This window comes from Struthio camelus, chromosome 3 (genome assembly GCF_040807025.1).
Source record: "Struthio camelus isolate bStrCam1 chromosome 3, bStrCam1.hap1, whole genome shotgun sequence".
Lineage (NCBI taxonomy): Eukaryota > Metazoa > Chordata > Aves > Struthioniformes > Struthionidae > Struthio > Struthio camelus.
The window spans coordinates 13,669,887-13,697,555 of NC_090944.1; the positions used below are offsets into that span (position 1 = coordinate 13,669,887).

Here is a 27,669-nt window from a genome sequence, read left to right on the forward strand (position 1 = left end):
AAAGATTTACAAGGGGAATCCTCACCATTGCGACATTAGAGGGTAAATGCAAAAATTTGTATTGCTTGTGGTTGGGAACGCTAAAAACTACCTCACCCACCCAAGGCTCGCTTACATCTTGTAGTATCTTCTGTGTGAGCTTTATGGAGCTTGTATCTGGCCGGAGTGCACTTCATTAGTCTCTTAAAAACCAGCATGCAAAATTTAGGGACTCTGCAAGGTTCCAAACGCATAAACCCTTTTTAATTACAAACAGTTATACCACCCACTTTCCCCACAGTTAGTTAAGGGAACTAGTTTTCATGGAGGTCAACAGAAAAAATAACCGCGACGTTTCTGGCTCATGCTGTTTTTATATTCACTGCAAGAAGGGGGGAAAAAAAGGAAAATGTAAGTTGTCATTTTTTTAGCCTTTACATCTCAAAAAAATATGTGTTGAATTTGCCTGAAATTATTCAAGGAAGACAAAATTCTTCTTCCTGATTCTGAAATGAGTTATACAGAAGTTGTGAGGAGGATTAATGGAAAGGGGCAAAGTCAATCCCGTCATGAAAAGCCAGTTTGTCCCTAACTATGGAGACTAACAACTTGCAGAGTTAACTTTTAGTTTGCACGTTGCAAACAAACAAAAAAATATATAATTTGCTTGAAAAAGGCCCAAAATTCTCTTAAACATTTGACACATTCAGATTTTTACTGCCAGAAAAGACAGGCCATACTTCCTCTTAAAAAAGTGATTGTAAGATGACAAGTAGGGCCACATTTTTTCCCTTCCCAAGGACAATATGGTCATTTGCTGCTTTAAGCTTTATTGAAATACATGGAATTCCAATAAGGCATAAGAGGTTGCAAACAGAGAGGGAAACGGGAGAACCCTACAGAAGGACTGAGAGCCGGGTTTGCAGTCTATCTGTATTAGAAAAGCAGAATATAAATCATTAAGAAAAAAATCCAGACTTTGGTATCTGTTTACGTTGTTTGTATAATGTGCATTTATTTCCCTGCGAGTCATGGAGAAGCCAACAGTTTTTCAGTCCTAACATGGCAGGTTTCTTATTAGCAATCAGAGTTTCTTTTTCTGGTGTTATTGGTATCCTTCACATTAGCAGTGCCCTGTTAATCTTTAGACTTCAGAAAACTTGGCATGTATTTTTTACATCTCATAGTGCGTGGTAAAAGTAATGACCCCCTTTTACACTGAAACCAAAAGATGCTGAGTGACTTTCTGAGGTCACGGAGCAAGTCAGCATCAAATCCTGAAATAGAACCCAAGAATCTCAGCTCTCAGTCCTCAGTTCGTACTAGAAAATACTGTGGGAAAAAAAGTAATATTCTGAAGATCGATTCTTTAATGTAATCATTTCCTATCCTGTCTTTCAAACTTCTGTGCTTACATTTGCGCCAGAGACTACAAACACTAAAAAAACATCAGTGCACGGTGCTGAAGTATTAAATGCTTTTGACAGATTTCAGGACACAAAGAATCTTCTTTTATCTAGGCCATAAATCAGTGGGATAGGGACGCAGTAGTTAAGCGAATCAAGGCAGTCCGCAGATTGTTATTTGAATATGAGTGTTGCAGTTACAGGGCCCGTTGCCGCATGAATACTTAATAAACTTGCAAATTTAAACTTAGTATTTATCATACTTTAAAAAAGCAAAGAATAGCTGGGCAAACAGTCAACTTATAACCAAAGTGAAAGTAAAGTGCTGCCAACAGACATTAGACCTTATTTTGCTCCCACTGAAAGGAGTGGAAGTTTGGGCAAAAGCTTAGGTAGAATTAGTTGCTTCAGTTTTGCAACTGGATGCACATTTTCATGAGTGAATTAACAACTCTGAGAAGGTAGTTTTTGGAAGGAGAATGGTGGCAAACCCTTAACTATAGTAATAATTGCTGACATAGCTGTAGTCACTCGCACTAAAAATACCCAATGCAATAACAAACCCGATGAACCCATTCATTTATTCCCTTTGCACAAAGGCTATTTACATATACAGAGAAGCTCAAAATAAGTTCAGTATTCATCATATTTACAGCACATTCCAGCCCAACAAACTGGCACCAAAACTGTTTATTTAGGAAACATCATCCAGGTTGGAATCTTTCAAATTTGACAATTATTTTTCATCTTGAGCATATGATGCTCACAACGGGAGAGTGCTGGGCCCAAGTTTTATAAATGTAACAGTAAACAAACACTGAGCTGTTTAAAACATTACCTTCCTGGCAAAAAGTAATATAATTATGGCTGTACTCATAGCATGGTTAAAAATGAAAAAGCTAAAAAATCAAAATTGCAGGAAAAGTAGCTGGACTAATGAAAATCTTATTTTATAAAGTTGATCTGAACGTGTTTGTTAGGACATATTTTGCAGTGCAAGCACATATTTTCTCTAACCTCCAACGATTCTCTAAAATCTTAAAATACGACCCATTTTGCAACCAGTGCTAAAATTCCGAGAAGTTCTGAAATAAAAACTGAGGAAAGCCGAGCAGCAGGGTTGCTCTCCACTTCAGCCAAATCTAAGCCAACGTTCCAGATTATATATATCATAACATAAATTACTATTTCTGAAAAATCCCATCCAGCCTTTATGCGAGTCCATAAACATTACTAGTAGTTTTATTAATTTGTCCATAACCATTTAAATAAAATTCTAGTGCTCTGAGCTGTGATCTGTTCCAGGCTGTAGTAAGTTCCTGTTAAATGTGTAAATGTTCAGCAGAAAGATATTTTTGCTAGGAGACCGAAAATCAGCTGTGCCAGATACCTGAAACTTTGTCAGGGCGTTCAGTGGAAAATTTTATTTCTACATTATAAATAACCATAGACTATTTTAAGTGACCTTACACTGGTAGCTTCCAATAACTCACTTTAGCTTATCCTAATTAACTTTTTATTTTATTTTAGTAGGAAGAGAGGCAACTGTAAAACTTTTAGTGCGACTAATTAAAACTGGAAATGGATCTTCTTGTTTGAAATAAAATAAATCAGAATAGTCAGGCTAATACAGTATTTGGATATAAGACAACCTCTGCTTTCTAACACCTTTCCCCTGCTCTCATGGAATGTATTTCCCCTCCAGCTAAAGTAGGGAAAAAAGCCAAAAAGCCATGATCATGAACCTTTTACCAAAATAATTATGGAAAAAAAAAAAAGATATTTTCGCTACTGGAAGCATAGCAAACCAGAGTTGCTGAACATCCCTGATGTTAGCCCCTGCAGGTGGAGGGTGGTTGTCCTTTTTGAAGCGCCTGCGAGCACTTCAGGGGACTAGTCAGACCCGTGGCGTTGCCGGAGGCGCGGGCGAGCTCCGGGGGGCTTTGCGCCGTCGCCCGCGCCCACTGCGCTTTCGCAAGCGGCGAGAAGACTTCCCCGTGCCCTCCAACATTTGGCGAGGAAAACAAACCAAAAAAAGCAACAAAAAAAAGGAAACAAGAAAGAACAACAACAACAACAACAGCAACCCAAAATGTAAATGACTGCCAGGCAATGGGTCGGGGGGCTGTTGTTCCGCCTTCCAGCCGTGGGAAAACCGCGGCGGGCAGACGTCGGTCGGTGTCCGCCGGCCGGGGATGCGCCCAGCGCGCCGGGGCAGGCGCGCTGCGCGCTGCGCGGAGCGCGAGCTCTCCCCTGCGACCGGATCGCGGAGCTCGTCGCTCGCTCGCTTCTTCCGCCCGCCGGCAGCGAGGCGGGAGCAGCGCTGCAGCCCGGCGGCCGAGCCGCCCGCGCCGGGGCAGCGCCGGGCCGAGGCGCGCAGGCTCCGCGGGCGCGCAGCCAGCTCCGCGGCGGCTCTGCCGCAACGGGGCTGCGGGCGCTCGGCTGCGCTTTAGGGTTTCACACGGGAGGCGGCGGGGCAGGCGGGGGCAAACCCGGCTTTTCGGGGGGGGGGGGTTGGGGGGGGCACCGTGCTGCGGTTATGTGTTTTAAAGGCTGTATAGCGAGGGCACATACCCCCCCCCCCCGAAACACACACACACACACACACACACACACACACACACACACACACACACACACACACGCTCTCACACACACACACACACACACGCTCACACACTCACAGCCGCCCCGAGTCACACGCAGGCGGCGAGCAAGGAGCACGCCCGCAGCGCCGACTTTTTACAAGAAGGTGGAAGCAGCAAGTCGAAGTAAAGCCTTAGAAATTAGAGGGAGGGTTGTGATAGGTTGTTATCTGCACTGGGAGGCGTTTACACTTTTTTACTATTGGGTATGTAAATTGTTTTTAATAAGATCTGCCCTTTTTCTTTTTTTTTTCCTTTTTTTTTTTTTTTTAAGGGAGAAAACAAACCAGACTCCCTTTACCTTAACAGTCTGAGGGGGGTTTTATAGCTTTCATTCATTCAAGGAAATGTCTTAGGCTTTAGACTACCGGAGACTTAGCGAAAAAAAAAAACCCTTTGGCACTAGATTTTTTTTTTTTTGCAAACAAGATTTTTCATGCTTTTTTTTTTTAACAAACAAGCAAAAAAGTGTTAATGGAAAAAACCCGGAGAGAAGTAGAGATCGGAGGCAATCTCCTGCTCTCCCCCCTCCCCTGCCCCCGTCCCCCCTCCCCGAGGGTGAGATCGACTTAAAGGAAAGTTTCTGCTCCTGTGGGGGATGCACATTGTTTTATTTATTTTGAAGGCTGCAGAAGGATGAGGACTGAAGCACCACGTGCTGCTGACTCTCATCAGCATAATGATCGCCTTAGCCAGAGAGTCCTGTATATATAAACCACAAAAACCTAATCATTAGAAATCCCAGCCTCCAAAAACCACATTCAGGACAAAAAAGCTGTGGCTTTTTTTTCGGCTCCTTCATCTTCCCCGACCTCAACTTCTCGGGACCCAAAAGAAGTTTGTTATTTTTTTTTAAATCCGATTTTCAGAAAGAAAAATAACTCAAACAACCCGACATTTTAATGATTTTTTGTTGCTGCTGTTGTTCATCAAGGGCGGAAAAAAAAGAAAGATTTTTGCTAGCCTATTCAACTCAACGGACTTGGATCCAGCAGCGACTTAATTAACAAGACCGGACTGCACCAAGGCTGCCTTTTCTCAGCATTTATTTGGGCATATTTTAAAAATCAGCCAAAAAAGGGGTTTTCCCCCCTCCTATCTATCCTCCCCGCTTTTTTTTTTTCCCCCTGGAGATCCGAAGTTCGAACTTTTCTTAACTCCTGATGCTCCCAAAGGAACCAGCTTAAATACGCTCTTTTAATTATTAGCTGGGTGACTTTCCGCCTCACTCGCGAAGCCCAGCAGCTTTCTTTTCCCGCTGAAATAACTTGGGGAGCGACTTCGCAGAGCCCCTTCCCAAAGCCCCTTCCCGAGCTCGGGCTTCCCGCTGCTTCCTGAAGCCAAAGGCAATAAGCGGGGGAGCCGAGCGGCTCCTCGCCACCTCCACTCTGTCCCGCCGAGGCTTTTTGGGGTTGCTCCTCTTCTCCTTTTCATTTTTGTTCGGTCTGTTTGGAGGAGGAAGACTTCTTCGGAGGAAATCGAGACATTTCCCCTTAGCACCCCCCCCCTCTCTCCGCGCTTGAAAGTTACGCTCCTCTTCTGGCGGCCGCACACAGCAGCAGCCCAGGAAGCTAAAGCAGCGGCTTTAGTTGACTTCTCCCAAGACAACCTTTGAAAATCCGAACAGAGGACGGGGAGGGAGGGGAAGAGGAGAGGAAAAAAAAAAAAAACAAGAGGAAAGAAATTCAAGCACTTGAGAGAAGAAGTGGTGGCTAGAAGGAGGGAAAAGAGCAGAGAGACTGTGCACGAAGGAAGGAAGGAAGGAGGAGGAGAAGCGGCGCTCTGCAGCTGTGCACAAGCCGGGACCATGCAGTCTCCAGCCGGGCTTTGCTAAGAGGGGCCGCCCGGCACCCCGCAGCCTCCCTCCGTGCCGCTCCCGGCTGCAGCGCCCCCCGCCCCGGCCAGCTTGCTTTAGGGGGAAAAAAAAAAGAAAACAAAACAGCAACCAACAACCAAACAGACTGAGTTGTTGTTTTTTTTTTTTTTTGCCTCGTGCATTTAATCTGCTGCTGCGGTTTTTTTTTTTTTTGGCCTATTTTGCCTTTTTTTTTTTTTTTGGTGCCCCTTATCCTCACCCCTCCACTTTTTCATTCACCCCTTTTTTGGCCTTTTTTTTTTTTTTTCCACAACCCCCACCCCCCACTACACGCCTCCTCGAGCGATCCCCCTGCCGCTCCCCCCCCCCCGCCCGCCCGCCCCCCAATTCGCTAACTTGTGGCTGTTGTGATGCGTATTCCCGTAGATCCCAGCACCAGCCGGAGGTTCAGCCCCCCCTCCAGCAGCCTGCAGCCCGGCAAGATGAGCGAGGTCAGCCCGGTGGTAGTAGCCCAGCAGCAGCAGCAGCAGCAGCAGCAGCAAGAGGCGGCGGCCGCCGTGCCCCGGCTGCGCCCCCACGACAACCGCACCATGGTGGAGATCATCGCTGACCACCCCGCCGAGCTGGTCCGCACCGACAGCCCCAACTTCCTGTGCTCCGTGCTGCCCTCGCACTGGCGCTGCAACAAGACCCTCCCGGTGGCCTTCAAGGTGAGCCCCCCCCCCCCGCGCCGCGCGTCCTCCTGCACAGCCGCCGCTGCCCCCCCCTCACCCCGTGCAATGCCTGCGGTGCCCCCCCCCCGGCCTGCTATGGCTCCTCTGCCCCCCCCCCCCCGCCGCCCCGTCCTGCAAAGTCTGCTGTGCCCCACGTCTTGCAATGCCTGCTCTACTCCCCTTGCAACGCCTGCTGTGACCCCCCCCCGCCCCCGTCCTGCAGCGGCTCCTCTGCCTCCCTCGCTGTCTTGCAATGCTCCTGTGCCCCCCTGGCCTGCAATCGCTCCTGTGCGCCCCCCCCTCTTCCCCACGCAGTGCCTGCTCTCACCCTCCGTCCTGCAATGCCTCCTGTGCCCCCCCTTGCAATGCCTCTGAGCCCCCCCCCGCAATGCCTGCTCTGTCCCCCTCGTCCTGCCAAGCCTCCTGTGACCCCCCCCGTCCTGCCAAGCCCCCTGTGCCCCCCCCGCAGTGCCCCCCCGCAAGGCCCGCCGCGCCTCGCCCCGCGCTGCCCGCGCCCCTCGGGGGGAGGGCGGGGGGGGGGCGATCCCGGTATTTGCGGTGCCGCCCCCCGCTGAACACCGCGCAGCGCCGGGCACCGGCCTCCCTGCGTGCTGGGGGCCTTTTTTTAGCGGCCCCCCTCCTCCCCAGAAGGAGGTATTCGTCCCCTTCTGGCCGTAGGGGGGCGAAATGGGTGCCCCCCCCACCCCGCTCTGGGCTTCCTGCTACCTGCACCCCAGGGCGCCCCGTCCTCCCAGCCCCGAGGGGTGGCCGGGGGGGGCCCGGGGCTGAGCCCTCTCCGGGGGGCCGGGCCCCTCGCCTCTCCGGCGGGCGCAATAGGAAGTGGTTGCGCAGAAGGCGCCGCAGGGAAAAAAAATCATATATATATATATGTGTGTGTGTGTGTGTATATGTGTATGTGTGTGTGTGTGTGTATATGTGTGTGTGCATATATATACATATATATATATATATATATATATATATATATAAAATAGCATGCTTTTAAGCAAGGCCTGTCCTCCCTTGCGATATCGGGAAAGGCCCCCCGGGTTTCCCCGCGCACCTGCCCGCCGGGCGCCCGCCAGCCGCCCCGGCGTGGTCCAGCGCGGCCGGGGTCGGCCCCAGCGCGCGCGCAGGCTGGGCAAGGGTCTCGGCCCCGGCCTGCTGCCCCAGCCGCTAGCCCCCTTCCCCAATTCCCGTTTTGTCCCGGCAAAGGATCGATAAGAGCGGTTAAATAAATCGACTTTCGAGGGACTGGCCAGAAAGGCGACGCGCCGATACAGGCTTTGCTTTTAATGAGTAGTAGCGGTGCGGCTGGCAGCTGGCTAAAGCGCTGGGGGGGGGGGGGGGGACCTGAAGAGCCCGGCTGCAGCGCGGGGCCCCGGCTTTTACAGCTCGCAAAGGTCAGGCGAAGTCGAGGGGGTGGAAAACTGGGGCGTCTTCGGCTTTTCCTTCCCGCGGCGGAGGACGCAAAGGCCGCGGGGATGGCTAGGTGTGGGGCACGCAGCCGCTCTGGTTCGCGGGGGGCTTCGGGGCGAGGAGGAGGGGCTTTCGGCGAATTGTGATTATAACTTCATTCAGTGTTAGATTGAGTCGGTGTTAGCGTTACTCGTTAGAGAAGTAAAGCGAGAGATGTTGCATGGTCGTGCCTGCAGTGCTGTTTCCATTCGAAATGCCGTCTGCGACTCGCTCCCAGCGGTTCAAAAGGCCACAGTCGCAGTTCATTAGAATAAAGGAAAGATCTAAAACTAAAGTATTAAAATATTTAGAGTATTATTACAAACCAAAATACTTTGTGTGTGATAAAGGGACAGAAAAAGGATGAGGGCTTTTCCCGATCTATTTATGTACGACTATATTTATACCTAAATATGGGTATACTGTACCTAAAAGTGATAGTATTATTCAGCGCTGGGATTCAGGGGTATATTGGGGTATTCTGGGGCATACTGGGATTCTGAGTGATAAGGGCCATATGTTAGATTGCTGGCAGAGAGGTACAGATACGACCAACTTATTGATGCATCAGGGATATTGAATTATCCATATTGCCCCTTTGCTTTATAGCACCCTTCTGCTGTGGGCACGTCTCTGTTTCCGCCTGCAGAATATGCACTTTTTTCCTTCTTTTAAATATATCATATATGTAGCCTTTACTTCCTGCTGAATGAATTTGATATGCAGTTGAAATAACTTGGGCCCATTCTAGAAAATTATTTTTGAAATTTAACTTCTGTGCAGCTGTCCGGTACTTTTAGACCAAAGTAGCTGCATATAGCACTTGACTGTGATATAACAAAGTGGGAATTATCTTTGAAAAAGAAAAAAAGACAGATTTGGGCTATAGAAATCTGGGTTGAGCAGTAACTTGAAAGTAAAATAGCTCACAGACAACACACTTTTTGAAGTTTTATTGGCAATAAATAATATGTTGATGATAATGTTTTGAGTGGTGTGTTAAGTATGTCATAATTCTCTTGCAGAGATCTCCAGTTAAAAAGTACTCTGAGTATAGCGCTGTTTTAATTTAAAAAAACAGATATAAATCATATGCAGGAGAGGAAGTATGTTGTAAACAGTGCTGGTTTTGATTATAATTTTTTTTTTTAAATAATGTTGGATAAGTATTGCGTTTGAATTTTAAGTATTAATATTTACACGCGCTGGGGACAGAGTTCGTGTTGAGCGTACTCACTAGTAAGTTTGTTAATGCAAACTCTTTTTGTGGTGAAAGATATTAACAATGTGCCTATTAATGTAGCTCTAGCTGTCTAACAATGTTCAGGCATAAAAGGGTATTGTGGACCAGGGTCCAAATCATGCTCGCTTATTACTGTTTCTTAATAGCCAGCGGTACTTTATTCGAGTGCAGTAGTCAGAGTTTGGCCCTCTGCGTACGTCTCAGTCTGGGAGATTTTACTGAAAGTCATAAAGACCCAAGTGGCAATGTTAGCTGTTAGGAGCGTTTCGGTATGTTATCTTGCGTGATGCTGATAGTAGCGAAGAGCCTTAATGGACGTAAAGGCAGGGAAAAAAAAGTGCAGTATGAAATCTCTCCCCAGTAGCACCACAGTAGTTAAGGGTCTGTCAGCGTTTCCACTCCAAACCCCAGTTTTCAGACTTTATAACTCAGCTGTTTTAAATAGCTTCAAGCTGAAACCTGGTGGATAAATTGTCAGCCCAGATGTATATTTTTAAACAAAAAGTAGCGCAAATCAGTTACTCTGTTTTAAGTTATAGAACATTAAAATATTTTTAATAATATCAGATGCTCTTTTGGCAATGTCAGGAAGAGACGTTCTCTGCACAGCGTATTTTACATTCAGGGAGCTGTTTGAATTCAGTATTTTGTAAAAATAGTTATTGAAGTGATAGACATGAGTGTTTGAGAGGAGCTATTTAGCATGTGCACTAGCTTTTTCTGTTGCTTTTTGAAACAATCATTTTACTATGCAGAGAGTCTTGATACCTGGTATTATTGTATAGTATTTTTGCTTCCTAGTTCACAGCATCTGTCTTTAGGTACGTACTTTGGCCATTTCAAATCCCACTGGACTGAAACTGGGCAAACAGGTTGCTAGACCAGATGAGACCTGTGTTACAGAAAAAATGCAGTGTTATTTTCAATTTGTCAGAATTTGTTATGTTTTGTGGCTTCATTTGACTTCATATGCCTTGTTGCTGAGCTTTAGTTGAAAAGAAAGCAAAGGCAAATTTTGATAATCAAACTGTTTAGATAGTTCTATGTGGAAAACAGATATTTTTAAGTGGTAGAGATATTTATATTTAAAGAATAGCTAAGAAACCTGCCCTATGGCTACTTTTAATCTTTAGCATTTTACTTAGTCCCTACTTTTTTTTACAGAGCCCTTGTAATCGTCCTCCTAAGAAAATGTAAATAATTTTCAGTTGATACATGGCATACAACTGCCAAATCAGGTTTATGCAAACAGTCTTTCAATAGGTGAAGCTACTTTCCGAAATTCTCAGAATGCTCTGCTTTTTCCTAGGTTTCAAACTTCTTTTGCAAAGGTGTCCTCTAGACAGCACATGTATGGGCATCCGTCTTCGGATACGTCTTGGCAAAAAACGATAACAGCATGATACCAAATATTTTGCTCCTATCGCACAGCAGAGGAGCTTTTACGTAACAAGGCTTTCTTCTATTGGACAAAGTCTTACATTTTCACTCCTGATTTCAGTATGTCTTTTCCTTCAGTCTTGCAAGACTTACTCAGTGATATTTTATCATATTGCAGGAAAAGATAGTGCATTTGAGTACTGCTGTAGTTCTTGATTAGGTGCAATCAGCACTGGGACTCTAGAAGCGGCATGTGCTAATGCTGATATTTAAGTGGACGCATCAAACTGATATTGTCAACTGAGAAAGTTGAAAGAGGAGGAATAACACCCAAGGCATCAAGAGTTGAGGACCGAAGGGCCTGTTAGGAAGTTTTCGTCTTGCAGAGCCGGCGCCGCCGTGCCCAGGTGTCGCGAGCTCCCCCTGTCCGTGGCCAAATGGATGGGGACCACGGTGTGACCCATGCCACCTCCCTGTTCGTGGAGATGCGAGGAGGGGAGCTGCGGCTGCGGTAGTCTCCCTCCCTCTCCCGAGGCCCCTGACAGACACGTGCTGCCTCCTTTGCTCAGAGTCTCTTTGCACTTCTGGAGTTGATGGGATTTTCGTTTCTTGAGATAGATGCACTAAGAATAGTTTGCAACTGCCCTGGATGTTAAGGTGCATCACGAGACTGTCCAGAGCTATCGTGGCCCATGGCAAAACCCAGAAGGGAGTGTTTTATAAGCAGTCTAAAGTCCGACACTTTAGATTTAAGCCAATATCCATTTATTAAGGGTCAGAGTCAGCGCCTGCGTTCAGCAGCTATTACTTGTTCGCCTGCGGTGGTTCTTTACACCTTGCTTTGAAGCCTTTGGACCTGGTTGCTGTCCGACCCGAGATCCTGAACTAGTTGGACCTCGGATCTTATCCACAAAGGTGCTTCTTGTGTTTTTCTGTTGAGGCATTGAAGTCAGCTAAAAAGTAAAATCTTCCCGTGATAGGCAAAGCTCATAGCAGTGAGTGGCAGAACTCGGTTTTCAGCGTTGGGTGGTATTACCTGGTGTTTTACTGAAAACCAGAAAAGCAGCAGGGCAATCCATTTTATACAGTGTTTCAGCTTCGCTTTATTCTTTCTTCTATAGAAGCTGAGCTGTAATTTTCAGTAATATAGTCTGTCATATTTTCAGATTTTGTGTAGCTTTGTCATTACTTTTTACTACGTTAAAGGAACATTGTACAATGCACTGGGCCACATAACGCTATCCAGATACATTCAGAGCTGCTCATTGTCTCCTCTCAATTAACATTACAGTGCGACCTGCAATTACTAGTTTCAGACATGATGCATTTATGGGAAAGACATTTCACCCAGAGCTCACAACCAAAAAATGTACTACATATTCCAGGAGAGAGCATCGATTACTCTGAATAATATGAAAAGTCTTATCTGACCGTGGAGACTGGTAGAAACTGCAAGGGGACAGATCTGGCATCTCAAGTTCGTTTTGGGTTTTTTTTGTTGTTGTTGTTTTTTTTTTTTTCAGTTTAGAGCTCTGCCATGGAAAATTTGTGAATCTCTAGCTGTCAAATTTATAGCAGCAGCGTTAGCTAAGGGGGCAAAAGGAAACTTATTTGCTTGATACTGCTGTGGAAATGTTTATACCCTATGTGAGGAAGCTTGTATATGTTCTCTTCCTAATGACTTAGCGTTCCTGTTCAACTTTGTTTTTAAGAAGCTACAGGGCAGTAGCACTGTGGGTCCCCGCCGGTGTTTTCAGCCTGGCAGATAACCACAGGAGTTTGGCGTTTTCCTCGTCGCGCGTTAGAGCACCGCGCGCCCGTTGGGGCACAGGCGCGCGACTGTCGAGACGGTCGAAGCGCGAGGAGAAATATTTGGATATATTCCGCTGGCCCGTGGTGCGTTGCACCTCCAACGTTCGAATCGCAGCCGCCGAGCGCTGCCTCCCGGCCCGCTGCCGAGCCGTATCTGCCCATGCCGCCCTTCGCCTCTCCTCGGAGCCGGGCCGAGGTTTCCAGCCCCGAGAAAGGGAGTCAGGAGGAGATGTTCCTTCCTTCGATGTGGCGCCTTGCTCCGGGCTCAACCCGCGGCTGCTGGCCGCGGAGCGTCCCCACGAGGCTGCCGGCGCCGGACACTCCCGGCACCAGACGCGGCTTCACCAGCTGCCCTCTCCTTCCCGTTTCCCCAGGTGGTGGCCTTAGGAGAGGTGCCCGACGGGACGGTGGTCACCGTGATGGCCGGCAACGACGAGAACTACTCGGCAGAGCTGCGCAACGCCTCCGCCGTCATGAAGAACCAGGTGGCCAGATTTAACGACTTGCGGTTCGTGGGCAGGAGCGGAAGAGGTAGGCCATCGCGCGGTCCGCGGTCCTCGCGACCTCCAACCCGCCTCCGGGCGCCGGCCTGGCCCCGCGAGGTCGACCAAGCGCCGTCCGCCCTTCGTCCGGACGAACGCCCGGTTTACGTGCCAACTTCCGCGTCCGTCCGGAGCGAGCGAAGCGTTTCTCTTCCTCGCTGGCTCGTTGCGCTCTCGCTCGTTTTAGCGAGAGCCGCCTGCCCGTCGGCTCCCTGTTTCAACCGCCTAGCGAAGGCGGCAGGAGCTGAGGGCGCTGGTGCTCTGCGTTGGGTGTCCTCAGACGGCGTGTTTCAGGCCGCGGTGGCGTGACGGGACGAATTCGCTTTAGCGGCGGAGCCGCCTCGGACGCTGTTGCAGAAGAGCTGTAATTAAGGAGGGTTTTGCCCGTCACCTGCGCTACAGGGTATATTCTTTAAGGTCTTGCATCAGGAGCCCCTGGTGCAACGCTTTCCAGCGGCTTGCCGGCCCTTGGTCATCAAGCAGCATCTGACTTACAAAATTAAGCCTTTTCTTTTCAGTAACCTGGCTGACTTCTTAGGACTTGACGGTGAGCTTTGGCTTGAAGGAAATTTAACCTTTAGGGTAACACTCCATTTTCTTGAAGGTTTAGAGTGCTGTGATTCTCTTCCAGCTGTTCAAGAGCTTCCTATAGTCTGGGAGCTGTAGTGCCAAAGTCTGTATCGTCATTGCGAGGGTGGAAATAAGGCCTTTTTAAGAATCTTCTACTTGCTTTAAGAGAGGAGGTAATGACTGAAAGGATAGTTTTTACTCAAAGGGTTTCGTTAAATTAATAAGCTATTGATTCAGCCTAAATATTTTTCCTTTGTGCATCTGAAGTAACTTTTCATTTTTTTTTTTTTTTTTTAAATAGCCCTGTATGGAGAAAAGCAGAGAAACACTCTGTGCTGGGACATCAGCAAGAAAGCCAGTTTTACAGTACTATTCTATCAAAAGCAATTGTAATTCATCATAGGGAAAGAAAGCATATTTGTCCCCAAAAATTCAAGCCCATACAGATTGCTCAGTAGTTTAAATCAGACGACATGCTTTCACAGTTACAAAAGTTTCGTAAAGGTGATTCTTTAAGTGTGGCTCGCAGTGACCAGTTTTTATTTTAGGGACCTGGCCAACAGTTCTCCTGTCTTTTTACAGCGTGGAAATTATTGGCGACAAAGAATACCTTGACATAAAGCAAAAGCATCGCAAAAGTAATCCAATACAAATAGGGAGTTCACTGCCCTTTTGCATAAGGTGTTACCCCTCTTTGCCGTTTGTCTTGCTTTTTTTAAAGAAGCTGTTTGCTTTGCGATCCTGCTGATGGATGAGGTTTGAAGGCTCTCTGGCCCCATCGCTAGTGCTGCCTTGCGATGAAAGTTCAGTAGTATATCAGTGTTTCAGTAGCGATGAAACAGAACTGAGATGTGATGTACTACCTCTGATCTGTGACTCTCATTTGAAGCATATGATATATACTTTTTATTGAAACATAGGAAATGAAGTAAAGGGCCTAAAGAATCAGCAGATACAGCTATAGATACACACAAACACAAAACTTCTCGAATTCGCATCCAGTAATTTAATTTATTTCTGTATCTAGCAGACTTGGAATAGATTTTTTTCTCTGATCAATCTAGGTAAAATCTATGGAAAAGCGATAGTGTACTTTTCAAACCCTCAACATATTTATTTAAGAGACTTCAAAGAAAAACAAAGGGTGTGCACTGTTTTACTATATTGGCTTTCTGAGTTTTGGCTAGTTGCCCAAATAGCAATTTTTATATTTAAAAAAAAAAAAGGAAGAAAAAAGACAGACTTAACTGCTTGCAGACTTTTCACGCATGGAAGATGAAGAAAGCTTCTTTTGATGAAGTGTAATTATGTCCAAACAGAGCTGACCCCCTCCCCCTATATTTCTTATGATCTTAACGGAAGAAAGTAGGGCTTTCCCTTTGAAGCAGCCGGGACTCGGTGGAGGATCTGAAATGCTGCGTTCTGCTGCCAGAGGCAGGATGGAGAAATTGGTCCAGACTTGTCTTCCAGACTTAGAACAGAGAAGGGAGGGAGGGAGAGAGAGAGAGAGAGAGAGAAAGAAGGCGAAAGAGTTATCATTAATGATAGATTTTTAAAACCTGCTTAAAATAGCAGGAAAGAAAGCAGTAGTTGCAAACAGAAGTGAGAAAGCTACTTACATAGACAAATATCAGTAGATACGCGTCTTGAAGTAGAACAGGAAAAATAAAGTAAGAAAGAAATCATTTTTCGGTGGCGAGCAACTAATCCACACCTGTTCCTGACTTGAGATTTACATCTTTCTAAACAGCTTGCTCTTTGATCTCTGTATCTCTAAATTTGATTGTGAAGTCTGAATCATCAACTTACCACTTCACCTTCTCTCTCTCCCACGTTTTTTTTTTTCTTGCTTCTCATGGCTCAGTTGAGAAACTTGAGTTTTATGCATGTTAGTGTTGCTAGCCGACAGAAGCTGCACGTTTTTGTTTGTATAATTTTGCTCAAACACCTTGCTGGATTCATAAGAATAAGTAACCAGAGCTCTCTGTGTGAATGCTGAAGTTGTTTGTATGTGGTTTTGAGGCAGTAGCTCACTTTTACAGCCTGATCCGCAGCCCAGAGAAGAAAGAATTCCTGTCTTCAATAAGCAGGGGATCATAACCATAATTTTGTTGTGTCCTGATACTTTAATCACATTAGTATCTAACTGAAAAAATATGCAACAGGCACAAGCTGCTGAGTCTCCTTTCAAGCTAATTTCTGGGTTTCGCCTTGTGCTTCAACATATGTCCATCTTGTCCTTTTCTGTGTCAGCTAGACTCACATGTGTTAATAACAAAGAACGTATAGTTTAGACACACTAAAGCAATAGTGCCAGATGACTGCTTGGCTAGGAATTTAATAAAAGAGTACTAAAATTAGTCTTTAGGTTCTAAAAGTGGATAATTTAAATGACTAAGGGCCCAAAGGAAGGCGATAAAAAGTGCATTAAAGGATTTTGTAGCTGAGGAAGGAGATCTGGGAAATCAGTTACATCTATCTGTGGAAAGCAAAAGCACCATTGAAACATGCGACCTTAAAAATTTATTTTGTTCCTAATCCTGTAATATGTAAATCATCTCTTGAAAGCTCGGGAACCTGACTGTGCTGGCAGGGTTGTGCAGCTCCCTGCAATAAAGTGATGTATTGTTTACGGCCCGTGGTGGGACTTCAGAAATGTTACTTCATTAAGGCCGCCGTGCAGTTAGAATGTAAGCTAGGAACAAAAACTATTTCCCTTTCAAATGAGATGCCTACCTGTGCAACTTGGGCTGGCTGCAAGGTGATGATTTAGACGTGCTCACAGGCGAGGTTAAAATGTAGCTCTTTATATTCAGGAGCGCGTATTTTCTGGCCCCTGTGTCATGTTGAGGTATGTGCAGCGTGGAAGATCTTGCAGTGTTTTTCTGTAGAGTGACTTTGCCTTCGCAGGGTATTACAAATAGTTTCTTTTGATGGGTTGTTTTTTAGTGGTAATAGGCTTTTAGATGCCTTTGGCATAGAAATCGAGCAATAACATTGGAAGGCCAAATTCTTCATTGAAAGGCACAGGGAGCATCCCCTTAGCATCACCAGCGGTTGCCAATAATTTTCTATTCGTTCGATATAGGTAATTGTGATCTGAATGACAATGTCATATAATTTTGTGGTCAGAGCTTTTTCGCACTATAGACTGGCATTAAAGGAGGCTTTAAATCTGTACATCCTCCCTAGTGAGTTTGTATAGCTAGGCAATGGGCTCCTTTCCTGCTTGGTTGGGGAGAAAAGGCACAAACCCTATTCAGACCTCAGCAAGCCGGTGGATGGGTACCACTGAACGATTTCATGTGTATACAGAAAGACTGGACATCCCACCTACACCTAACTCTCCTGTGATGATCGTCCTTGAAAGATCTGCAAAATAATCCATTTTCCAATGAAATGGGGTTGTTTTTTGTGGCAGAGTTTGGCCTCTTGAGATTTTTACACCTTTGCGGGAGTCCTGACCTCCCCGCTGTAACCTGTGTCTCTTGGAAAGATGGGCACAGCTGGAGTGCAGCTACACCTGGAAAATCATTTTGCTCTAAATGACGGTTATATTTCATTTAAAAAAAAAAAATCCATGTCACATTCTAATTCATGAAAAACATAGCCAAGACAGTTTGAAGTTGCACTCCTGATAATAAATGATGCATGTCTCTAGCAGGTTTGGGGGATATATGACTTGGACTAGAAAGAAAGACCAATTACTAGATTTGACAGCCAAAGTTCTGTTCTGTATTAAGCCTTATATATAAGCTGTTCTATATTAGGCTTGAAAAGACTGCGTTAAGTTTGTGCAGTTACATACTGTTTAAGATTCGTGTCTTGATCGAATGCTTTCAGAGTTCAACGCGAGCAAAAACGCTAGCAACAAAAATGCCCATATACACGCACACAGAGGGGAAAAAAAGGAGCCTTGAGAGTCTGGTAAAGTAGCAGCTTAAATGAGCAATAAGGCCTAAGATTGCTGACTGTTTTATTGAGTCACTGTTAGACGCCCACCTTTTCCTGTCTTGAAACAGTTTTCAGTTTTGACTATCTGACGTGACTAACCGTTGCATATCTAACAGATTACAACTGTCAGTGCGTCTCCAAAACAGAGGCCAGTGCCTTGTGAGAACGTGCTCTCAAGTTCAGTCGGCCCCCGTTTATTTATTTATTGGTAATCTTTTCATTCAGCTGAAGGCTCCAGATGATCTTGTGCAATGTGTGTGTGTGAAAAAGGAAAATGCAGGTTTATGACAGAAGCATGCATGCACCAAACAGTTTCTCGCTGTCACTGGAAAGTTGAGGGGTTTCTTAGCGTTTAATAGATGGAATATATGTAAGGAAAAAAAAAAAACAACTGTTCCAGTAATGATGATATCATCATGTTACCCCTGGCATATTAAGGACAAGAGACACTGGCTCCGTGTTAAAATGACTCCCAGGAGGAAGATATTTTCTGTCCTCATCTTATTGTAGTCAAGTCGAACAAATGAAATGATAAAACCGTGTGAAGTAAATAACATGTGGCCACATTCTGCTCTCTGTCACCGAGCTGCAAAACTGGAGTAAATTTTTAAATTGTCTGACTTGCTTTGGATTTACACCACTTTCAATACAGAAAAGAGTTTGGCTTGTCCTCAGCAGTGAATCAGTTTTGTTCTGTCATTGTATGATGACCTGCTATTAAATAAGGAGCATTTAGATTGTCAACACATGGACATATTCTTGACATAGAGTAAAACTGAAGGGGAGGAAAACTCCTATGGTCAGTTATGGTTTTAATTTTCACGATTGTGGTAACGACAGGGAATAATTTTAAACGTCTCTGATTCTTTACTGAACATGCATGTGACTGTTTTCATGTTGTAATCACTCACTCCTTGTTGTTTTTTTCCCTTTGTAGGGAAGAGCTTTACTTTGACAATAACTGTCCTGACAAATCCCCCCCAAGTCGCTACATACCACAGAGCTATAAAGGTTACAGTGGATGGGCCAAGGGAGCCAAGAAGTGAGTATTATATTCTTATTTTTGCACTTACGTCTGCTTAGTTTTGTTTAACGTAGACCTATAAATGAAATATATATCTTTGTCAAACATTGGTCCTTGCTCAGCAAAATATGTAAGCGCATGCTTAATTTGGAGTCTATTGGACCACACACATACTTGCATTAAACACACACTTAAGTGCTTGGCTGAATCTGGGCAATCATGAACCTGATTTTCATTCACATCAAGGTCTTGATACATTATCTGCCAGCGTAAATGAGAAGTAAACCCACTGTATTTATATATAATCTGATTTAGGGGTAGGTAATACATACAGTCCTGCAACATGTTGAATTCCCTGAACTCCCGTCAACTTCAAACTGAAGACATTTAGAACACAATGGGAGACTGATCTTGCAGGATCAGTCCTAGGAGAGAGAGAAAATACATAATATAGTGCCTTTTTGTTTGCCCTTAAATTCTTTTGCCATCAGATAATTAATGCACCTGGTTAATCTCATCATACCTGAAACTGGTTTTCAGCTATGGACTCATCACAGACCCCTGGGGGCCAAAGAAAGCTATAAAAGCAGTTTATCAAAAGCACGGTCTTTGTTTCTTATTTGTGCACAGAAAGTGTAATTTATTTAAACAGTGTCCAGCAGATTTTCACTGAACTTGTTTACCTCAGAGCAGAGCACCTCCTTAACTTACCGAGAATCTATTTGTAATGATTACTGGCCAAATTCTTATGACAGTCATATTTTGTCATGTTCCAGCAGTTGTTATGGATAACACTGACTTTTAGATACGGTCAGGTCTGGTTAATCCATCATCTGTCACTCCGTCTAGCAGATTTAACTGGTAACCAGACTCATATGGGAATCACTGATGAGCCAGTTCTGGAGTTTTTTCCTTATCTAAGTAGAATAACCATTTCCAAATTGATTGGATTAACCAGGTATAGCTGTATTTAAATTACACTGAGAGATTAAGAATTATTTGATGAGTAACCACATTAAAAAGATCCCTGTAATGGAAGCATCTCAAATAATTATTTTGCCTTTGATCTGCAAATACAAACGAGACCTTTAAGGAGCTTGCAGGGAGACAGAATTCACACAGTTTAGTGTTTCCAGTGCCAGTACATGCTGCAGTGCCACCTCCTCCTCCTCCATTGAGAGAAGGAAACTGAAGTACCTTTTATAAGAACTGTCCAGGCTGTTGAGTTTCAGCTGGAATAACAAATACGAAAAAACAAGTAGCTATAGATAAATTTCATTCCACAGATACTTGTGTCACTGCCTGTTCACATTTGAGGTGTCCTTCTGTCACAGCTAGGGGATTTTTGTTCTGTCTTCTCTTCCTAGCTGAATTAGTACTCTTAATTTTCACCTGCAACTGTTGCTCCGTGTAGCTTACTTGGAGACATTGGACAGACTTCATTCATGCAGTACAATCTGTGGAATAAGTTATCCGTTACCATTCAATCCATTTGGAGTCTGCTTCCGCGTGACAAAGTATTCGCAAACAGGGAGGTCTCCTAGCAGAGGAAACGAATGTCATGAAAGAGCAGAGCAGTATGAAAATGATGCAGAGAGTAGCATGGACTACTTTTTGTAACACAGAAAAGGAACCTTCTTAGGCTGGGACTGAGCCATTTTGGTATTCAATGGATTGAAAGGGAGGCTGTGTTAATATAACTTAGCAAGATTTCCAAGTTCTGCCTGAGTGTTTTAGTTTAGCCCTGAAAGACAGTCCAATGCAGATGATGCCTATCTGCTATTCTCATTGATTTCAGCTGAAACCAGGAAAACTCGGTAACTTAGAAAATCAGTTCTTATAGCCTAAATGGAGTTCTTTTCATTTATTTATTTTTTTAAGAAGTCAGCCAAATGTAAGCATGAATGGTCACTTGAATTTTAAAATTTTGGCTGAATACTTCGTGCTGTTCTACTCTAGGGTTTGTTTGGTTCTGCAAGTCCTGTTATTTCAATCTGGTGCTTATGACAAAAGGCCATGTTGCCACTAGTTGTTAAATCTGAATTTTTAGGGAAAGAGTAGCTGCAGAAGAAGTACGGGAGGCATTTCACTGAAGTTCTGCTTTCTTCTTAAAGCCCTTGCATTCACGTGGATTTATTACTGTTTGGTAGTAATCGTTCAATAAGTGCATCTGGCATTTACATTGTATGAGGAAAACTAGGTGGTTGGGAGCAATAAGGAATTCAAGCCAACAAGTGGCTCTGATAGCATATGTGGTTTTCTTAACGAATTACGTATCAGCAAATAGTGCCCCTCTCTGCCAGTATTTCACTTAGACGTCTTAGGCACGTTATCCTATTTTTTCTCTCTCTGGCAGCTCAACCAGAGCTGTCACATCACAAACAACTTTTTTCTTAATATACACATCTGGTGTTGGCAGTTGGACCAACTTCATAAGAGCACATGATCATCATTCATTACAAGATTAAAAAGTACCCCATGGCATCATTGATGTTTTTTAACTTTGATCTTTTGCAGTTGTGATTCATCTCAGTTATAAAACTTCTCTTTAAAGGAACACAACCAATGACTTACTAGAACCTTCATTCTTAGTAGCGTAAACATAAAATTATGCACATCTTTACAAAATGTCATTTACTTTGTTGCCAGCTTATCATTTTAAGACATGACATCATGCTTAAGATCATGAATTTGTAAGGCTTGTTTATAGGCAAGGCACTTTGACCTTCTGTTGGCAAGCTGACTCGAGGGAACAAATGCCGTATGTTTTCCAGCAGCAGTAGGAACAGCAGCAACACCATGACAGATATCAAAATCATTTAATGAGTCTGACATTAGGAGTGCTGAACGCTCGTGGCGTTCAGTGACTCCAGGTGGTATTTTGGATGCTCAGCACTTGAGAAAGTCAAGTTCTTAAATGTAAATGCCATTTAGTTGTATTAAACCCATGCCTGTAGAAGCTTGCTGCCTTACCTCTCTGTTATTATTCTTATTTTAAAATATTTTAATAGAGACAGTGATGTCAGGTTGCTTTGTTAGGAAACCTGCCCATTTCTACATGAGAAAAGGTAAATATCTTCTTATGATTATCCCTTAGAAAAAAAATTGTTTGTAATTATCTGTTTCAGGCTAACTAGATTACTGTTTAGGGACTTTGGCTTTGTTGCACCGTCTTTGCACAGGAGTGGGAGAGCGCGTTGCATTTTGAGTGATGGAGTCTAGAGAGTGGGTTGTAGAAGATCTTTGGGGAACCTTGGGAAATCCTGCAGATATTTTTCCCTCCTCATGTCCCTTACAAAACCTCTGTTATGTACACATCTTAGCCAACAGAGCTGCCTTCCAGCCGCAAGGGCTGAAAGATGTTTTCCAGAGAGCTGAGTTATCATGGTCATAACTGACCAACAGATATCCCGATATCGCTGTAAAGGAACTAACAGGAAAAAAAAAAACCCAAAACACACCCTGCTTAACCTTCCTTTAATGCTTTTGCCTTACCTTGTTAGAAAATATAGAAACAGGGATTTGCCGTTCCAATACTAGTCTGTTTGCAGTAGCAGAGATGTCCTCCTTTCTGGCTGCTTTTGGTTTAAGTGCAAGACAGTAAGGGAAATCATGGGGAGGGAGGGAGGAGAAGTATATATATTTTTATATTTTGCTTAGCTTCCAAAGGCTTCAGATCACCTCTCATTAAAAATAGTCTCCAAACTCACTGGCCACGGTTTTGTATCTCAACTTGAATGGAAAAGTAGTTCTACGCTGTGAACTGAAACTGTTTTGGTGGGGGAAAAAATGCTTGCTTTCATTCAGCTCGAGAATATTTATCTGCCTCCGTAGCTCGTAAGGTACACATGTGACGAAAGGTATGAGCAAACATTGCCCTTTTGTCTGTGCACGCTGCAAAAGACAGCAAAAGCGAGAGGTTCGCGTCGGTCGCCGTATTAACTGTTGGGCTGACTGGCTTATAAAACGCAGATAAGTGACTGAGATTTTTGAGATTCCGAGACTTAAAACCGTAGCAGTTTTTAGGAAGTGCTCTCTCTCCCTTCTTTCAAAGGCTGAGGGTGGAGGGCTACGTCTGGAGCTAGTGGAATGTGCTTTTGAGTAGAGCAGCTTTAAATCTTGCTGTGTTTTTTTTTCCTTTTCTTCTCTCTCTCTCTCTCTCTCTCTCTCTCTTTCTCTTTCTCTCTCTCTCTTTTTTTTTTTTTGTTGACTGACTGTCAGGAGCTGGGCTGTTGGCCAAGCAGGAAATGACACATCGAGAGGCATTTGTGTTGTGCAACATTTTGTGGAACTGATGCAAGGATACATTGTCTGTTTACGCATTCCTTCACTAACAGCCTGCACGGCAGTAATTTTATTCAGGGACACATGGCATGCTACAGCAAGGAGCTAGATCCTTAACATCTCTTTATGCAGAATTATCACAGCAGTTAAAACATGCTGTGTGTCCCCAGTTTAGACTATTCCCTGGCTTGCCTTCAAAAACCACTATACCAGCCCCCTTCCTTCCCGAGAATATATTGATTTGAATGTTTTTTTTTTTTTTTTCGCTGCGGTAAGTTTGTGCAATGCAAAGTGATATACTTTGCAGAACAAGAGCAAATTTTTTCTGACAGGTTCTACTTTATCATGTACTTTACACTGTAAATGTAGCTTAGCACTTTTCTCAGGTGATAGGTTGCAAAAACTGAACACGGAAGTTTGCATCTGCATGCCTTTTGCATCAAGAGATTTTAATTTAAATCAATGCTGAATACCTTGAGATAGTATGAAAAAGACCCAGGTTTTCATCCAAACTAAAGTTAGAAAATCTGTGACTTGTTCCTGGTGTCTCTCATTGTGAAAATCTCTGCTGAAATCAGCTGGTTATTTGGGGTTTCTACCAATGTAACTGAGAACAACGTAAGGCACAGCCGGCACTTCCGTGGCTTGTAACTTGCTGTAGCTGACCTTGTAAAGCTCAATGATTTTTGTTATAATGCCACTTTTAAGAAATGAAGCAAAATGAGATTTTATGGCCTAAGAAATGTTTGGCATGCGTATGCTATGGGATGTAGGTTCTTATACTGTGATTATCGTTATCTTATTTGAGCCTGACTTCTAGCACACTTGCAAGCTGGTTGTCAGAGGTGCGAGGGCCTGTGGTCAGGAAAGAGCGAGCCTTACTGTTTCTGATTTCGGTGGTATGACAGCAGACCCTTATTACAGTGTAAAATGCAAAGCATAGTTTCACTCGTATCTTTTGCTGCCTTTTTTTTTTTTTTTTTTTTGCAAATGTGTACTTTCATAAAAGTTACTAATTGGGGCTGGACGAAGAGCTCCTGAGCATTTCCAGAGGCTGTAAGAAACTTTTGGGGTAGTTTAGGTGTTCCTCGTGAAACTTGGCATGCGTTATATATTCACCAGTGGTTTAGATTTATGTTTGAGATGGATGTGTAACTCACGGAACGAAAGTTCTTACAGTCATCTCAAACGTGATACGTGCTCTTGAAACAAGGTGATCGGGATAGTAGGGATGGTAGTTGCATCCCAAGAACCAGTCGGTTCTTGTTTTTCCGCTACAGAGGGGCTATTAATGAAAACTCACATGTCCAGGAGCAGACAAAGGCAGTCAAAATCATTTATTTTTCTGTGATGATACTTTTGTCTGCTGATGGAGTGCATAGGATTAAGATGAAAGTGAAACCTACTGATTTCCCTCATGGCTTGCGCTTCGTACGCTGCAGTTGTGAAGTCCAAGTGGTCTACACGACACTGGCCGACTCTCTGTAGGAGGACGCTGCTGTCTAGTGATGGTAGCTGACCATGGACTGGCTCCACAGTTAGAGGAAAAATCCTTTAAAAGCTTATGGAAAACAAGCGGGCAAGTCTGAACATGAAGCCATTCCCATTCACTCACCAATACAGCCCTGGTTTGTATTTGTCAACTGAAAACAGATTGTTTCCGTTCTTTTATAGAAGGACCATTGCTTCCAAACAGCCTAGTCCCAGTACATTTGGCATGTAGGATGACCATTACAATGTCTTTTGATACTGCAGTTATTGCTGTTTGTATTCAGAAGGCCTCTCCAAGCCACAGAGGAAATCGTGGCCCATTGTGTCGCGTTTGTGCTGCGCTGCCGTATAGCACGAGGGAGTCCTGCCCTGAATTGCTCACAGTGTCTGCTGAAAACGCAGATGGGAAACAGGGATATAACTAAACACATGAAGTCAGTAGTGGACGCAGGTTCATGCTGTATCTCCATATGGCACAGGCTCTGAGGAAAGGAAAAGTGAAAGCCGTTTTTATAAGTTTGTGACACTACTCCACATAGATGCCTTGGTAGAAGATGGTATAAAAAGGCATTCAGGCAGCTTTTCTCAGACCACTTTGTTCCATACTTTCCTCCCAAGAGAATTTAAACATTTGGACCTCTTCACTTTCCAAATGCAATTAGCTTGTTGCAGCATTACAAGCACTCCCAATAGCAGCTTTTTTTTCCCTCACACTTCGATGTAGCACCTCTCACACCGCTCCCTCCAGTTTCGAAGCTGGTGAGGGAGGTAAGAAACAGAGCAAGTGTGTTTGGGAGAGGCTGTCTCAGAGTAGTACACCTTATATTTATGTAGTTTTTCCTTCCTAGGAATCCCCAAATTCTTTATAAACTTTATGTATAAAATCTATTTTTAATCTCTATTGAAACTGTATTCTCCACTGAAACATGGTCATCCCAGAAGTGAAACACAGATGCTGATTTAACCAGACAAGGAATGCAGAAGAGGAAATGAAGAAGCATGTCATACTTAATTGAAACTTCAGGGAAAGAAACTTGGTAAAGATCTCATGCTGCAGGATGTTTGGGACGCCAGAAACCTTACCCTTATGAAGACAACTAGGTTCTTTAATGTGTATGTCTGCTCAGATCCACTATTACATGTCATCTACAGTAGACCAGCTTACTCAGCACCGTGCTCTCACTATGCTGAGAAGATAGTGGCTCTTTGTTGGCTGAGGGTGACTTTCAATGGCTTTCAGCTCTCTAAAAATTAGACATCTAGGCTAGATTTCCTCGGTAGTGAATGAAGAGACGCAGGCACTTGCAGAGAGGGATTCATCCCATCTCTCTGAAATGCCTATCTCAAAAATGGAACGAGTTGCCCTTTGGAGGTATCTCTCTCTTTCCATTGCTTATAAGTGGAGGCTAGATGACTAGCTTGGACTAGGCACCCTGTTTTTGAGATTGCTGAAGTCAGAGGAGATGTATCACGATCCCTGGGCATATGTGTAAACAGCAGTCCTAGCGACTGCTATGAAATTCAGATGTACCTGAATTAGCTTTAAAGCAGGTAGCTTGGGTAGTGGTAGCAGTGCAGCCACAGCTGCCCAGAGCTCAGCAGGGATTAACCGTTTTCCCAGTTCTTGCATGGATGCCTTGTACTGAACTGTGTACTGTGCATGCTACATTTCTGACACCGTCAGGGTTTGTTTAAAGCTAACTTCGAAGTGTCTGTACAATGCTACTCTCATAATGAGTGTATTACAGACATATTCTTAAAAAATGATGCTATCTACTAAGGCCTCGTTATCACTTCTTGCAGGATTTAGTTAGTCAAGTACTGCTCAGTTGCTACTTAGCTTGGTTTGTGAACTGCTGAGATTAAAACCCAGTGTTATGTGGCTGTAGGCATGGTATTAAATAAGATTCTCACCCTAACTAAAATATTGCAGCTGCATAAGAAACAGTATAAAAGTGGTAATATACTTCATAGGCGTTACCTACAGATAAATTTGGGGGACCCATTGAAAGATTTTCCTAACGCTGAGAAGTACTCTGTAATATTTCCAAAGTTCCTGCTTCACACCAGAGTATACTACTTGTTCCTTCTTCATCCAGAGTTACGTGCTATCCATGCTTCTTTGGCTCTGAGATGTAATCTTTCCCACAGCATGACGCAAACCCTTTTACCTGATTATTACCAGCATAAATGGTTTTTGTTTCCATCAGTCTTCAGCCTATCTGACATACATGCATTTTGTGAACTTTACTCCCAGTATGTAATACCTTGCTTCTTTAGGAGCCCTACTAATTTCAGTTCAGGATGCCAAATAGGTATTAACCAGGGTGCTTACAAGCATAGAGTCTGTTCCCTGCTTGTCTGTAATCCATGTGAGTAATGCCGATTAGTTGTCTGCTTCCATATATCTTCATAGACTTTCCCATCTTGGATTCCCACAACAGTAGACATGGTCTTAAATGGCACATGCAGTCAGAGGTACTTGCTGGTGTTTTGTTTCGTTGTCCCTTAGAGCTCAGAAGGAAAATTATCACCTCCACAAACACCACGGTAGTGCACTGTGGGGTTAAAGAAAGAAACAGGTGACTCCAGTGGTTGCATTTGTAGTTTAATCTGCTAGGAACAGGGCTGTAGCTCACTGTATTTCAGCGTATTGCTTCATGCATTGTGAGTCAAGAAGACAATTATATACAACATTTTCACATCATTGCAGAATGCTCTTGGAAAGGAGTATTCGCAGGCACTGTTGTACTACCAGGTATGTGTTTGCTTCCATAGGGTAAATCCTAGATTAAATTTTCAAAAGAAGCCCAATTTTTAATGGATTGTGAATCTTATGATACTTCAAAGGGACCAGAAATGCAAAGAATATCCTCCAAAAACGGATGATATTTGTTGTAACTGGAAAATTCAGACCTGAATTTTTCAGCAGTGTAGAAGCTGGAAATGAATACAGAACTGGAGATATAAAACAGAATCCCTATACGGTACAAATCGTTGCTTAAGAGTACAGAGGCTACTCTGCATGGACTGTATATTTTTTTGTATTTGTACAGAATCACGGAATAAAACCCAGATCCTGACACAGGATAAAATATCTTAGACGACAACATGCTGCAATTAATCCAGTCTATCTAAATTACTTTATCAAGTACTGTAGACATATGAAATGCAACAGTTTATCAAGGTTGATTCCAAGTTTCTAGAATACTAACTCAATTTGATTAAAAAGATTTTAGTTTTTCATTCCTTAGGTCTCTTATTACCGTAAACTTTAGATTTGTGGAATTTGCTTTTTATTTTCATACTGGACATTCTTTGTCTTTGATGATCTGGGCTATGGGTCCAGTCA

General features: G+C 43.9%; 1 protein-coding gene and 1 long non-coding RNA gene across 6 annotated transcripts in view; one reads left to right on the plus strand and one right to left on the minus strand.

The window, feature by feature from the left end:
- Window positions 1–4,363: 4,363 nt before the first annotated feature.
- Window positions 4,364–27,669, plus strand: part of RUNX2 (RUNX family transcription factor 2) — a 159,277-nt gene continuing 135,971 nt past the window's right edge. The window contains exons 1-3 of one of the 5 annotated variants that reach the window (XM_068936978.1): window positions 4,364–6,556; window positions 12,827–12,983; window positions 18,456–18,560. In XM_068936978.1, coding sequence (XP_068793079.1) covers window positions 6,257–6,556; window positions 12,827–12,983; window positions 18,456–18,560 — 562 coding nt within the window. In that variant the 5' untranslated portion in view covers window positions 4,364–6,256. The remainder of the gene's footprint in view (window positions 6,557–12,826; window positions 12,984–18,455; window positions 18,561–27,669) is intronic. The other 4 variants (XM_068936977.1, XM_068936980.1, XM_068936981.1 and 1 more) reach the window with 4 other exon arrangements.
- LOC138066670 (uncharacterized) lies at window positions 13,880–22,616 on the minus strand. Its single transcript, XR_011139961.1, has 3 exons — window positions 22,038–22,616; window positions 18,875–20,082; window positions 13,880–15,035 (listed from the first exon to the last, which is right to left on the minus strand). It is a non-coding gene; the product is annotated as an uncharacterized lncRNA (long non-coding RNA).